The 14888-nt window shown below is 36.0% G+C and overlaps 1 protein-coding gene across 1 annotated transcript in view; it reads left to right on the top strand.

Annotated features, from left to right (window-relative positions):
- Positions 1–14888, top strand: part of LOC131573179 (3'-5' RNA helicase YTHDC2-like) — a 31794-nt gene that overhangs the window by 7323 nt on the left and 9583 nt on the right. Inside the window, exons 6-21 of the mRNA XM_058826884.1 lie at positions 3326–3428; positions 4632–4788; positions 6589–6696; positions 7808–7956; positions 8338–8473; positions 8864–8990; positions 9244–9309; positions 10239–10417; positions 10613–10709; positions 10790–10877; positions 10970–11050; positions 12047–12129; positions 13164–13269; positions 13404–13523; positions 13895–14167; positions 14673–14799. Coding sequence (XP_058682867.1) covers positions 3326–3428; positions 4632–4788; positions 6589–6696; positions 7808–7956; positions 8338–8473; positions 8864–8990; positions 9244–9309; positions 10239–10417; positions 10613–10709; positions 10790–10877; positions 10970–11050; positions 12047–12129; positions 13164–13269; positions 13404–13523; positions 13895–14167; positions 14673–14799 — 2000 coding nt within the window. The remainder of the gene's footprint in view (positions 1–3325; positions 3429–4631; positions 4789–6588; positions 6697–7807; positions 7957–8337; positions 8474–8863; positions 8991–9243; positions 9310–10238; positions 10418–10612; positions 10710–10789; positions 10878–10969; positions 11051–12046; positions 12130–13163; positions 13270–13403; positions 13524–13894; positions 14168–14672; positions 14800–14888) is intronic.

Genomic DNA, 14888 nt, shown 5'->3' with positions numbered 1-14888 from the left:
GCCAGTCAAGTCTGTCATCTACTTGCAGTTTGTTTACACCCTCTTTCAGGGCTTGAATGCTTGTGTAGATTGAGAGGGAGTAGTCGGACAAGTTCATACAACATTTCCATCAAACTCATCACATCCATGTCCTTGTGCTAAAAGCAAGAAGTCTATTGCTGCTCTGTTTTGCAAAGTAGCAAAAAGTAGTGTAGAATAGAATACAGTCAACATCAGTTAAAAGTCCTGTTAATGCTAGGGGCATAGAATTGCTTTGTTTAGCTAGTCAGCAACCTAATCTATTAAGTAATCCTAAAATTTTTCCCGCTGCTACAGCAGGGGTAAAAAACAATGCTGCCCATCGCTGTCCAAAAGACCAAAAATCAAATTGGTCATCACAATTATTTTCAAAAGCATGTAAGCTTCTTAATTCTAAAGGGATATTTATGTTGACAAATCATGGACCTGTTTGGGGTTAAAAGGGATAATCGCCCAAGGCTACATGGTCCTCCTTTGATATGCAATGAGATGGCTGGCCAAGCCCTATCCCCACAAATTAAAAATACCCCAGGAGGCAAAAGTAATGGAGCATTGGTAGAGTGAGGAACAATAGTGGATGTATAATTAATTAACACCAAGCACTCACATTTTCCTACACAGGGTGATGAGGGGAAACATCACAAGCTTTGGACTGATTTTTCCTAGAATAATTAAACCTTACCCAAAGATCCATTTTCACCCAGCCCAGGATTTCTAACCCTTGAGACTCAAGGGATGCCAAGGAAAGATAAGGAGTCCATTGGTGCCAGGCTTTCTCATGATTGCTGTTTTTCAACATTGTATCTGCATGAGTCAGGCAAGGCCAGTTTTCTGAGGGCAGAGCGACAAGGCATCTTCAAAAAGGATTGTCAGGCGATGCAGTGGCCAAACACAAGGTATCCTGTCCTGTAATATTTGCTAAGGTTATCCAAACATTTGGTTTTGGTTAACAGACCATGTCTGAGCATTAGAAAGAATTCCCAGTAAATAACATAACATTTGGGAAGGCATTGTTTATCCTTATTTTCAGTTGCTACAAGGAACTACTGTTCCACCCAAACTGGATTTTCTGTTTTCCAGGTTAGTTTTAAAGTGACATGCGCTTCAGTGACCCCCCATTAAAAATCTGATTGAATCCTAAAACCCCAGTGAGAGAGAACATCCCTCCCCCATAGTACCATTAGCACTGGTAACACAAGTGGTTTGACTGAGGTGAGATGTCCGTCGGGACCTGTGATCTGTATCAAGTGGCAGCTTTGATAGCTCTGGCTGCTTCCCCCAGTGCCTGAAAGCACCTGGGTCATTTCAGCAAGGGACCGTTGTGGGGCCATTTGGCTTGAGAGACAGCTGTAAAGTCAGCCCCTGTGTCTATGAGGCGATAAATGTTATCTTTTGTCTTTTTAATGTCAGGATACATTGGCATGTGAGGCATGGTTCACATATAGGTTGTACTCAGCATATTTGGGGTGTTCCAGTGGTCCCAAATCTTCCTGGTGGGTTATGTCTGTGAAAGGTGTGCTCATGGTTTGGGGAAGTAAAATTAATTGAGCTGTTCACGATACATGGGGCACACTGCGAGAGGTGGTCAAGGTGTCCAAGCCATGATCATTATCTCATTGTCAGAGCCTGTAACCCCGGGAGAACAGTCCCCAAAGAGGTGGATGACTGACCTAAAGACAGTGCATGCATACACTGCCCTGGTGGTCCGAAAATTCCTGTGGGAAGCAAATGAAGAGATCAATCAACTAATGTTACTGATGGAGGTTGCCAGATCCAGTCTGGCACTCCTGCTGTGGCAGGTTTTAAGTAGGTGATGGGCTGGTGAAGGCTGCTTGTGGTGGCCAGGCTGAGGCTTGCTGTAGTCCGCTCTGAGGCATTGTCTGAGGTATTTGTATCTGTGTGTGGTGCCGCTGGCTTCAGTTCCCCAATATTGTATGCCCTTCAAAATCATACTTGGAATGACACGGATTAGCAAAATGCCTTCCCTTAGGGCACCGAGGGCAAATACCGGGAGCTTTGGATCTTACCTCCCCCTTTTTCCATTTTTGCATCCAAAATGGCATAGTGAGTTGGGGTTAATAAGTTCACCAGTCCCTTTAAATCATGAGGGGTCATCAGCTGAGTTTACAACGTAGACTGTAAAAGATTAGCAAAATAGAGAGACCCCAGCCCTTTATCAGTTCCATTATGGTCTCTGGTTTATTCCCCATATTACCTGTAGCCCATGGAGGTCCACACTGGAGCAGTCCACCTGCAGCCTGTGGAGGGCCCCAATACCAGAGCAGGTGGTGGTTGCCCATAGGAGGTTGTGACCGTGTGGGAAGCCAGTGCTGGAACAGGCTCCCAACAGGACATGTGGCCCCACAGAGAGCAGAATTTTCACTTGAGCAGTTTTGCTGGTGGAACTTGTGAACCCATGGGGGTCCCATGCTGGAGCAATCTGTTCCTGAAGGACTGTGCCACATGGGAGGGACCTACACAGGAGCAGTTTGCAAAGGGTGTAAGAAATCCCCCCCCATAAGGAGGAAGGAGCAGCAGAGACAAGATGTGAATTGACCACAGCCTCCACTCCCTGTCCCGTTGTGCACTGAGGGGCAGGAATTAGAGAAAATTGGAAGTTAAACCTGGGAAGAAGGGCAGAGTGGGGGGAGGTGTTGTATTGTTTGATTCTATTTCTCATTATCCTACTTGGATTTAATTTGTAACACTCTAAACCAAGTTGCACAAGTCAAGTCTGTTTTCCCTGTGATGGGAACTGGTGAGTGATCGCTCCCTGTCCTTAACCTTGACCCATGAGCCTTTTATTGAATTCCATCTCCCCTGTCCAGCTGAGGAGGAGAGGGATAGAGCAGCCTGTGTGAGTGCCTGGTGTTCAGCCAAGGTCAACCTACCACATGTAGACAAATACAAAGACTGTATCTGAAGTTATTCTGAAGAATTGTGACCTGTTTCTTCAAGGCAGTACACAGTGAATTTTCCAGTAAACTAATAGAAAATGGTGAGGTTCTCAAGATTCTTGCTTATTAATTTATTTCCTTGCTTATTAATTTAGAAAAAATTAATCTCTTATTTTTTATTAATCCCTTATCTGAAGTTTTGGAGCATCATCTCTAAGAATCCTTAGGAGCTCTTAGGGAACAGATGTAGTTTATAAACAATTAGTATGTGTGAGCTCTTTTTGGTGACAGACCTGTAATTCCACTTCTGGTGAGCAGCTGTTCAGTCTTTAATTTTCAGTAAATAGTGGAAAGCTAGCAGCATTTAAATGGTGAAAAAAGCTGAGGCATCTTTGTTCACTGTTCTCTAGGGTTTCTCCAAAGACACTGGTAACCTTTTGCACTAATGGCATACTGCTTCGCACACTGATGGCAGGAGACGGCACCCTATCAACCGTGACACACGTAATTGTGGTAAGGATATTGTATTTCCTGTGAGATAGAGCAGTAGATATTGTTTCTTAATTGGAAAATGAGACTCTAGTTTTCTGTATTAATTTGATGAAAATTTAAGTTGTTTTTCTTAAGTTAGAATCTGAATTAAGTTTAAAGAGTTACTGATCTTTTTATTGTAATGTGCATATTTTTCTGGGGTTTGTTGCTTGCTTTTTGTTTTTTTTTTTGTCTTGTAAAAGCATCTTATATTAGGTTTGTGTCAACAGTTAATTTTTTGGAATTGTGATGTGATTGTGGAGGCCAGAGGTCAAAATTTTTCTCAATTTCCTCTGTTAGCAGAAAAACCTTAGGAAGGCTTATGTAGATATGGTTCAGTGTGAGTATGTCAGAATTTCTGTTTTCATGTACTTGATTTTGCAGTACCAAGTTTTCAGTCCCTTTGTTTGCCCAATGTTTTTGACATGTGGTCTTAATTTCCAGCAAATTATTTGTGTTCATTTATGATTATGTGAACTTCCTATTGTGGAGTTTAATAAGTCAATGAAACCAGAATGTTTACTGTAATTTCTCTGTTGCTGAAAACAGAAAAAAACAAGGTAATTTTAGGTGCCTGTCTGTTTACCAAGGAGGAAAAAAAGCACAAGAATGGTTTATGCATTTTTCACTTCAGCCCGCAAATCTTGTTGATTCATACATTCAGGATATAAAACTAAACAGAAGATAGACAAAGATGATTAATCAGACATGTGCCTTAATGATAAGCTTTGTGCATGATTTAATGGATCTAACAAATCTACCTTTTTTTTTCTCATTGCATGGTATCATACAGTTCTTTTAATTCTTATCATTTGTGAAGGGGAATTGACATAATATTTGTCAGATTTGCAGTTTGTGGTATTATCTTGAAAATTAGTTTCAATTGCAAGAATTAGAGAAGTTTCATATACTCTTTGATGTCTGAAATTAAGATTTGTGGTGGGTTATGCATTACAGTGCAGTCTGCTCTGATATTTTTATAAAACCTTTTGAAGTATTTTTGACTCGTGGATAATTTTAAAAAAAACTTCTTAAGCTAAACTTAAACATTTTAATACCTCTGTAACGTACCACCAAGTTACATGTTTTAATTAAAAAAAAAAATCATATGTGTGAAAAGTTATGGTCTTGGATCTGTGATGCTTACATGTTCTTCTTTTTTTGATTTTCTTTTCTTTCATACAGGATGAAGTACATGAGAGGGATAGGTTCAGTGACTTCTTGCTAATAAAACTGAGAGATGTGTTGCAAAGCCAATCTAATTTAAAACTAATTATTTCTAGTGCTGCTCTAGATGCAGATCTCTTTATTAGATATTTTGGATGCTGTCCAGTAATACACAGTAAGTACCTAAGTAAACTCTTAAATCTCAGTATACCTGCCCTGAGATTCATAGACCTTCACTGAACTGTACCAAATCAGTCTGAGATAAATACACTGACCTTCACTGAAAGTGCTTGTTCTTTGTTTACTTGAGGTTGTTACTTCTTAACTATTTGCATCCACCTCAAAGGGAACTGTTTTCATCAGTGGATATTCTGTAAATGCAGAGATGTCCTGGCCCCCATTCATTTTCAATTCAAGGAGGAAAAGGTTCTTAAAATGCTGGTCTGCATATTGACACAGACCTTAGGATTTACAAGACTGTGATATCTATTAGTATATTCCATTAGAATCTAGTTCTGGCTTCAGAGATTGCTAGTAGTTAGTGGATAAAACTCAGATGACTGTATCTATTAATTTCAGAAACACAGTCTTAGGCAAATTGGGATTTATGTTTTAGTCACATGATTCTTTTCTTCATTTAGAATTTTCTACAGAAGTCATTGGTTAATTTTAGGGGATGTTCATGAGAAAGAGTTATTTTTTCTTATTTACACATAAAAATGTTTCTTTCTGGTTTTCAGTTTTGAATTGTTGCCTAGGAAAATAAGGCTTGCAGCTTATTACAGGCATGAATCTGGAAGTTACACATGATTTTAATATCTGAAATTTTTTTTGGAGGAGAAAAACCTCATCGTAATTTTTATGTGACTTTCCAGTTTACTTTTTTTTAAGCTTCTTCTCATTTTGGACCAATAGATTTATCTTGGAAATTCTGACTACTATCTCTTTCTTCAGTTTACTGCAGTGGTTATACTGTTACCATATACTGGACTTCACAGCATAATCACAATTGAAAAGATGCTTTCTCCAAGTTTGCTAATTTAAGTATTAAGAAAAAAGAGTTTAGATACTTTGTCTGTTAATATAATGAAAAAGTTGGTTTTTTTTTCACTGTGTATAGCTGACACAATCCTGACCACAGAACCAACATTTTTTAGTTGTGGGTTTCTGTAGAGCACAGAGTCTGTGATTAGTGTTAGAAGACTTCCTCCATGACAGCTTCTAAAAATATGTGAATTGTAGCTTGTTCTTTCTGAAGGAGAGAAAAGTCCTAGGTGATACAAACTTGTGGTAAGTATCTGCTAAGGAACCAAAAATAGATATTAATCCTTCCTGTGTAAAAACATAATTTAATATGCATAAATAAGGTCTAGAAAACAGTAATGTTTAAAGAGAAATCAGGGTAAGTTCTTAGGAAAAAAAGACCATGGGAAGTAAGTCAGTAAAAAAAGCCAAAATTGGCTGCACAAATTGAGGACAAAGATTGAACAGTCCATCTCCTCATATATTTCTCATGAAAGGAGGTAGTAGAATACAGACAATTGCAATATGCTCGTGGGATTTTACACTAAAACTGTCTTAATTGATCTTATATTAAGCAATTCAGGTGGCTGACACAGTGAATTCTGTCTTGTACACTGAAATAAAACTCTTTTCTTCCCATTTGATAAAATTGCAGTAAATAACTGTCAGTCTTATATCTCTTGCTTAATGGAATTGAAGAGGTTAATGAAAAACAAGGTATTCATCTGGCATTTCCTTTTAGAGTTTTTTTTTTTGGCTCAGTTGCTTAAAGAAAGTAAACTCAATTGAAGATACACTTACATGATTTTCCAAGGAATTTAGTAATTCATTAAATCAGGCCATAATCATGTTTAAATCACTTTCCTGTCTATAATAACTGCTTTTAAGAACTAATGTTCTTAAAGGGAAGCTTCGGAATATGTAATCTTTTGTGAATTATTTCTGCTTTTAGTCCAAGGAAGACCTTTTGAAGTCAAAGAGATGTTTTTGGAGGACATCTTACGAAGTACTGGGTATACAAACAAAGAGATGGTAAAGTACAAAAAAGAGAAGCAGCAAGGTTGGTAGACTTGTTAATTGTTAACGGCTTGACAATGAGTCTGATTGATTGAACAACAAATAAGATGATTCTCTATCAAAATTCTAAAGTCATATTGTTAAATGAGACATGATTAGATGACAGCAAGTATCTTTAAAACTCTGTTTACATTGTTGATGTAAACTGTGATTGAAAAAAATATTTTTACTTTCAGCAGTTATATTCTTTCAGTTGGTAAATGTTACATTTTTCCTAATTATGAAGTAGAATTACGTACATGTGGGGGCTTTGCCCTTGTGAAAATTATGGAAACATAAGATACAATAAGCTGACATTTAGGTGCAAATTTAAGTGCAGCCATTAGAGAAAGCAGGATTTTGTACACCTTGCACAGAAGTGGTTTCTGCTATCAACGTTTTTAAGTGTGTTCTTCAGACATGGATGCATTCAACATATTTAGGTCAAGGAGCGGTAACACACTTGAACCAAATGCAAGGGGTTCTTTTCAATTACCTTGAAAATAACCCCCTGTTTTTTTTACTTAATTGATTAAGTATTTGGGTATATTGATCACAATATTTGAGAAGTTTTGAAAGTATTCAGCTGAAAGTAAATGATCCTTATGAGTATTAAAAAAAATAAAAAAGGCCAACCCCAAGGCTATAAGATACAATCCTAGCTACACACTTTTCATGGTGCTCAGCTCTGATCACTCTGGGTAGAAAAGCTCAGTTGGCTTCTACTGTTTCTTTTATCTGTACACAAAAATTAGTTGTTTTTCGCAAGAGTTGTATCACTGCTCTTTGGCATTTCACTTTTGGAGAAAGATCTGGATCGAGAATTATGTAGAAGTTACTTAGGAAGCTCATTTGAATGCAGCACGTTGCAGGCTTAATGGGTTAAGCAACCAAGGGGTATTTCTTTCATTGTTCTTATAGCAGATGTTTGCAGTGGTGCACTTTGGATGCCCTTAATCATAGAATTTGTTTTGGACTGGTAACAATGTTCTAGATTAAATAAGAGATCAAATACTTCTAACTTTATGATTAGATATAGCTATTTTTTAAAAACTAAAATTTATGGATAATTAGGATGACTAAAACTTTTCATGGAAATTCTTTATGCATTGTAGAAGAAAAACAGCAAAACACTCTTACTGAGTGGTGTTCTGGTCAAGAAAATAGTAGTAAGCTGGAATCTGAGAGACCAAGATCTGTCCCAAGGGCAGCTGAAGAGGGTAGTCTGTTGGGTGATGATGGTGACACAGTATTTAATCAACTGGTAAGTTTTTCCTTTTGTTGGGAGATGTGTTTAAATCTGCTTTAAAAACTGTTTTCTAAACATACTACTCCTGTAGAATTTCTTGAAGGATATTAACATATTTTATAGATAATTTTTTTTTTAATTATCATTAATTACTCTAGCTGAAATGTGCTTTTCACTAACAGTGGTTTGTACACAACTTTTCTTCAGCTTAAATGGCTGAATTGCCATTTCTTAAAGTACTTGCATATGATACAAAAAATGCTTTAACTGGTACCTTAATGCTGGATTTCTGATTGTTACTTGAAAAAGCAACTTCAGTTTCTTAATGTGTGATATATGAGAATAGAGATAAGGTTTGGAAGACATCCATCTTTCAGCATTGCTTTTTCTCTTCAGACTGAAAAGGATGTGAATTGTCTTGAACTATGGTTAATAAAAGAAATGGATTCTTGTCTTTCTGACATCTGGTTGCATAAAGATGTTGATGCCTTTGCTCAGGTGTTCCATCTCATTTTAACTGAAAATGTCAGTGGTAAGTCTATCATCTTATTACATAAGAAAAAAACAATAACAAAATTACTTGAATTTCTGTGATTGCTTTAGCTCCAGATTTAAAGGTTTTTAGGTTTGAATTCTGATGTCTATTGGAAAACTAAATAGAATTAGCAGAATGAATGAATTGTTTAGTTATTTTTTGTTTGTACTTGTTTTGAAGTGTTAACAGAGAGTGTGTCTAAAGTAGTGTTAAATTCACAAGAACTGAGTGGTGGGAAGAAGTCAGAAAACAAATTCTCTCTGGCCTGGATGTTCAAAGTTACATAAACCACATTTATACCACATTTAGGTGAAAAAGTAAGAATGTTTTTATTTGTTTTGCTGGTTTATTTGTTTGTTTATCTATTTATTTATTTGTAATTCTCAGTTGATTATAGGCACAGTGAAACCAGTGCGACTGCACTAATGATTGCTTCAGGGAGAGGCTTTTTGAGTCAAGTAGAGCAGCTGATCAGTATGGGAGCAAATATCCACTGCAGATCATCTAATGGCTGGTAAAAACAAACAGACCAAAACATAGATTTATTTGTCAATATACAAATGAGAAAGAAATTTCTATAACATTTAAATTAATTGCTAACTTAACAGACTACTGTAAGCCATAGTAAATTTTGACATTTGAAATATTTTCTAGCTTCTGTTCATCACATATTCTGGAAATTATGAATTGAATTCGTAATTCCAGGTCTTAGGCTGTGTGACTTTTGAAGTGAGAAGTTTAAAAAAGATTTCTGTGTGCTCTTTCAGGATGGCTGTGGACTGGGCTAAGCGCTTTGGACAGACAGAGATTGTTGACCTGTTGGAATCCTACAGGTAAGCTACAGCTACTTTGGAGAAACAGTTGAAGGGAAATGTTGGAGGAAAATTTGCACTGTGTCTTCTAATTGGAACAGTTTTTAGCTTTTTATGCCTTTAAATCTAACCTAAATAGCAGGATTTATTTGAGACCAGGAATGTTTCAAAAACGTGCTCTTTTAAAAAACGTTATTCAGTGTATTTCAGTGATTATGTTTGTGCAAATCCTAGGATAAATATAGTTAGAATCATGTAGAATTCTTTCATATTATTGTTTTTTATCATTTTGATGTGGGCTATCATGATTATACACGTAGGCAGAATGTGAGTATAGTGACTTACGTAAATAGACAGAAATACCAATTCTACCATGTACAATTTTAATTTCAGATGCTTATTTAGGAAGCAAATCTGTTGTGTTTTTTATCTATACATTGTTTTCTATACATAGTAGCCATATTAAAGAAACTTAATAGAAGCAACATTTACACTAGGTAATTTGGGAATTGGTTTGTGATTAACTTAACAGTTATAGTTCATTTATTTTGTAGAGACCAATATTTTTAGAACAGTTTTTAGTGTTGTTTCCATTTGCATAGTAGCTGCTTATGGGAGGAAGATATTTAGGAAATACATTTATTTTAAATACTTCTTATTTAACAGATAAACAGATAATGTCTTTATACTTTGAGTTCTGACACTTTGCTTATGTCTGTGTTTCAATAAAGAGTGAGAAAATTAAAGTTATGCTAAAAATTGAAGTTTCATGCTTTGTTGGATTACACTTAAATCAGTGAACAGTAATAGTATTTTGCAGGTGGTGTTCTGCTACATTTTAAAATTCCAAAGGAGTAGTCATGTTAGTGTTGATCTAAGTTTAGCTGGTGGCTGAATGCAAATGTGAAACAAACAGCCTTGACTCTGGTCTGTGCATTTGTCTATCTTAGTGCTTCAGCAGGTTTTGGAAATCTGGATGAGAGTTCCCTGGTTCAAACAAGTGGTAGTGACCTTAGTGCAGAGGACAGAGAACTGTTGACAGCTTATCATCACAGTTTTGATGATGAAAAAGTGGATTTGGACCTCATTATGCACTTACTTTATAACATCTGTAATAGTTGTGACACTGGTAAGTATAAACACAGACTCCCAGTGAATTACTGTATATTCAGCCTTTGATGAATCTTGCCCTTCTTTTGGAAACACTAAATAGGTAAAACCTTCTAATTGCTAGTCTGTACAGTACTAATACATATTTTATACATTTTTATACATATTTTAAGTGAATTTGCTGCTTAACTCTGCAAACCTGCTGCTTTTTCAGGAGCAATTCTAATATTTCTTCCTGGATATGATGAGATAGTTAGCCTGAGGGACCGTATTCTTTTTGATGACAGGAGATTTGCTGACAATGCTCACAGGTAAAGCTTCTAGTTCCTATGGTTGAGGTTTTCACTGTGTCTTTTAAAAATACTTAGATGTGCTCTTTGTCTTGCATTAGATATCAGGTTTTCATGCTTCATTCAAATATGCAAACTTTGGATCAGAAGAAAGTGCTTAAAAGTCCACCTCCTGGTGTGCGCAAAATAGTAAGTTCTAGATGACTTTGTCAGATATTATATTAGTATCTTTTGTCTTTACTTTTACCTATAGTTTTGGTTGCTTCTTGTTTCATTTGCAGATTCTTTCTACAAACATAGCAGAAACCAGCATAACAGTCAATGATGTTGTATTTGTTATTGATTCAGGCAAGGTGAAAGAGGTATGGTTGGTTAAAACTTTCTGTGACAAGTAAACTTACTAGTGTTATTCTGTAGCATCTATATTATACAATATATATAGTATATATATTATATATAGTGTGTATATATATATTATATAGTATAATTCTATAATAATAGAGTACTATTTTTTTATAGTAGGATGAGAGGTAGTGCATGTCAAATAACAAAGATCACTGAAAAGTTTCGACATTTGTTTTATGACAAATACTGTAAATAATTAGCTGTTAATGAACATTCTAAAAAGTATTGTAGATTGCAATGTTGATATATCTCTTTTTTTTTAACTCACAATTTCCGTTTCTTTTTTAAAATATGTTTAAAATATGCATCTGTTTAGACTGCCATCTTCCCAAGACTTAAAAGAGCTCTGGGAGTTCCCTTGTCCTACTGTTGTGTCAAGTCCAAATCAAATCCATTAAATTTTTAAGTATTGCTTCCTATGTGTTGCATGCCCATTCCCAAGTTATGTGTTAAGGAATGGAGAGATAATATAATGCGGTAGTTTAAGACCTATTATACGTCTTTGAAAATGAACTTGGATTTCATAGGGCAGACACATGCCAAATTTCTAAAGTTCCTGTGGTAATACAATATTTCTGTAACTTTGCATCCAATGTAAGAAAATAAGGATGTAATTTCCAAGTGAGACAAAGAAGAAAACTTTTAATCAATACAATCACATATTTTTCCCTTATTTGTGATAATTCAAAATACAGTCCATATCTTACATTGATTCAAAATACCTACGGACTAGAAAGGAAACTTCAATTTAGGAAATGGTAGCACCAAGATAATGCAAAACAGGTATTATAAATTCAGTTGAAAGGAAGCACTTCAGAGCATACCTTTGTGCCAGAAGCTGCTGGTGTTCAAAATTTTTTTTCTATTTTTAAAATAACTTCTGTTAAAAGCTTACTAATAATTTTTGTTTCATGTATCATATTTAATCATGGTTCCTTGCTCTGCTTCTATAGAAGTCTTTTGATGCACTGAGTTGTGTTACAATGCTAAAAATGGTGTGGATTTCAAAAGCCAGTGCTATCCAGAGAAAAGGCAGGTAATAAATGCTTCATACTGATTTTTGTTTTTCGGATATCCACTGTCCTGTATGTTAACTCAAGAGTAAAGTACAAATCTACAGCAGCCACATTGGCTAATGTTTCTAGCCCAGCCCAGTATTGTGTTGAACAGTGGCTAATACTTCTTTGCAGTAAATTAAGAATCAACGTGTATTTTGTTGGCGTAATTTCCCAAAACATTGAGAAGTGGCACTTAAGAATGTCCCAGAACTTACGTTAGGTCTAGGTTGTTTGTTCCCCCAGGAACTTATTTCCTCTTTCTGCCCTGTAGCACCAGCAGCCACAGTAACTTGTCTGTGGGCAATGGACTGCCTAGTTTGTAATTGATATCCTGATATCCCTTCTTTAGAAGTGATACTGAGCAGAGATTCCTTATTGACCATCTCCAAAATATTCATGACTTAATAGGCTATGATCATACTCTTCCCAGTGCAGTGAGTGAGGACTGAGAAGTTATGCCTGTAGATAGCAGCAAATGCCTGTTTGGAGACATGTTGTCATTATATTCCAGGTTTTTGAGCATGAGTTCTGAGCATTTGCAGTCACTGTTCCTTCATTAACATGTTGTCTGGTCTTCATTCTACCATTTACATCTTAAACATCTAACTGGGGAATTTGAAGAAGAAATAAAGTGTGCAGCTTAGATTCCTTATGGCACAAGTTGCCTGAGATTTGGATTGATCTCAAGTTAGCAAAAAAAGTATGTCACTTTTTTAAGATAGGTCTTAACTTTTTCACACCAGATTTTTCTCTGTAGGGTTGAAATTATAATTATTAAAAGTATTTTTTATAATAAAATGATATAAATTTCCCGACTGTCAAAAACAATTAATATATTGGAAAACTCTTTTAATTCATATGAGGGACTTTCTCTTAACAACAAAATTACCATTCTCATAGACCTTCCACTGCATTTGCATTCTAAGTTTGTGTGGGTTGTTTTTTGTTTGGTTGGGTTTTTTTTAAAAAAAGATATTCTAATTTTCACAGTTTCCCACATTTTATTTTCCAGGGCTGGGCGCTGTCGGCCTGGAGTCTGTTTTCGTCTCTTCAGTAGGCTCCGATTTGAGAATATGTTGGAATTTCAGACTCCAGAACTTTTAAGAATGCCACTTCAGGTGCATGCTTACTTAGAAGTTACAACTTTTAAAAAATGTGTTGTCGCCAGACCATACTAATAACTCCAAAAAGGTGTATAGGCATTTTCTCTTTCCCAAACTTTAACAGTATTTTTCTTCTTTCTAACTTGCAGGAGCTTTGTTTACACACAAAACTTCTGGCTCCAATTAATTGTCCAGTTGTTGACTTTCTTATGAAAGCTCCTGATCCTCCACCGGCTTTAATTGTGAAAAATGCTCTACAAATGCTCAAGGTCAGCAGAGGATTACATTTAGATGGGAATTGTGTTTAGTTAGTGTTTGTGGTGTGGTAACATATCTTACTGACTTAATTGTACTGAAAGTCTTGTTCACTTACTTAAGGATGCTTTGAATTTTTGTTTGTTTGTTTTCATTTTTTGTATGTTTGTGTGTGTGTGTGTATGTATTTTTCCATGTTAAGGGAAGGGACTATTGTAAAATCTTGTCTTGAACTGAAACTAGTTTGACTTGATTCTTTAGGGTCTGGGAGCGAATCTATGTAATGTCCAATATTGGTTGGACATTTCTGCTTTCATTGTAAATTAATTTTGCTCCCTTTCCCCTTCTTCCCATTGTCCCTACATCCCCACCTTTTTTCATACAGACTATAGATGCCATGGATCCTTGGGAAGATCTCACTGAACTTGGTTATCATCTCACCGAATTGCCAGTGGAGCCACACCTTGGTAAAATGGTGTTGTGCGCCGTTGTTTTGAAGTGCCTGGATCCTGTTCTTACCATTGCTTGTGCTCTTGCCTACCGAGACCCTTTTGTGCTGCCCATGCTGGCCTCTCAAAAGCGTGCAGCCATGCTGTGTAGGAAGCGTTTTACTGCGGGAACCTTCAGCGACCACATGGTGCTTCTCAGGGCTTTCCAGGTATCCTTTCAGAACGAGGACTGTTCACTCATCAGAGTAAATGACCTACCAACCAAGCTGGATGTGGAATGGTAGACTATGGCTTTCCTGTATATTGGACTCACAGATTTTTTAGGGACACATTTTATCTGACCTTTTCAAACTTGGTTAAATTTTGTAAGTTCCAGCAAGATGCCACTTTATATCCTATTACATGGATAACTTAAAACAGCAGTCTCGACGTAGGGATCTCTATAATAACTATAGAACTATAACTATATATATATATATATATATATATAACTATATATAACTTCTATAATAATGAACTTTAAATAGCATAATTATCATTATGTGTTGGTTAGGGAACAGCGTAAAAAACCCATAGTAGTTAAATAAAAAAATCAGGTTTGGTACATTTACTTTGATTTATTTTATTGACCTAAATGTAATTTTTAAAACTATTCATTTTTAAATTTCAGATATTTAAATTAATAGGCAAATGTTAAAAAATTATTCTTTAAAGGGGTGGCAGAAGGCACGCAGTGATGGCTGGGAAAGAGCCTTCTGTGAAAAGAACTTCCTGTCTCAAGCCACTATGCAAATCATCGTAGGAATGAGAACACAGTTGCTTGGCCAGCTTAGAGCCTCAGGTAAGTAGGCTGGAAAAAGTTCTAAGATAATTTTAGAGTTAAGTGTATACAAATTGTAAGGAGAATAGTGTTCACTTGTCATTTTCCTT

The sequence above is a fragment of the Poecile atricapillus genome, chromosome Z (assembly GCF_030490865.1).
Source record: "Poecile atricapillus isolate bPoeAtr1 chromosome Z, bPoeAtr1.hap1, whole genome shotgun sequence".
Taxonomy (NCBI): Eukaryota; Metazoa; Chordata; class Aves; order Passeriformes; family Paridae; genus Poecile; species Poecile atricapillus.
This window is presented reverse-complemented; position numbering and strand designations above follow the sequence as displayed.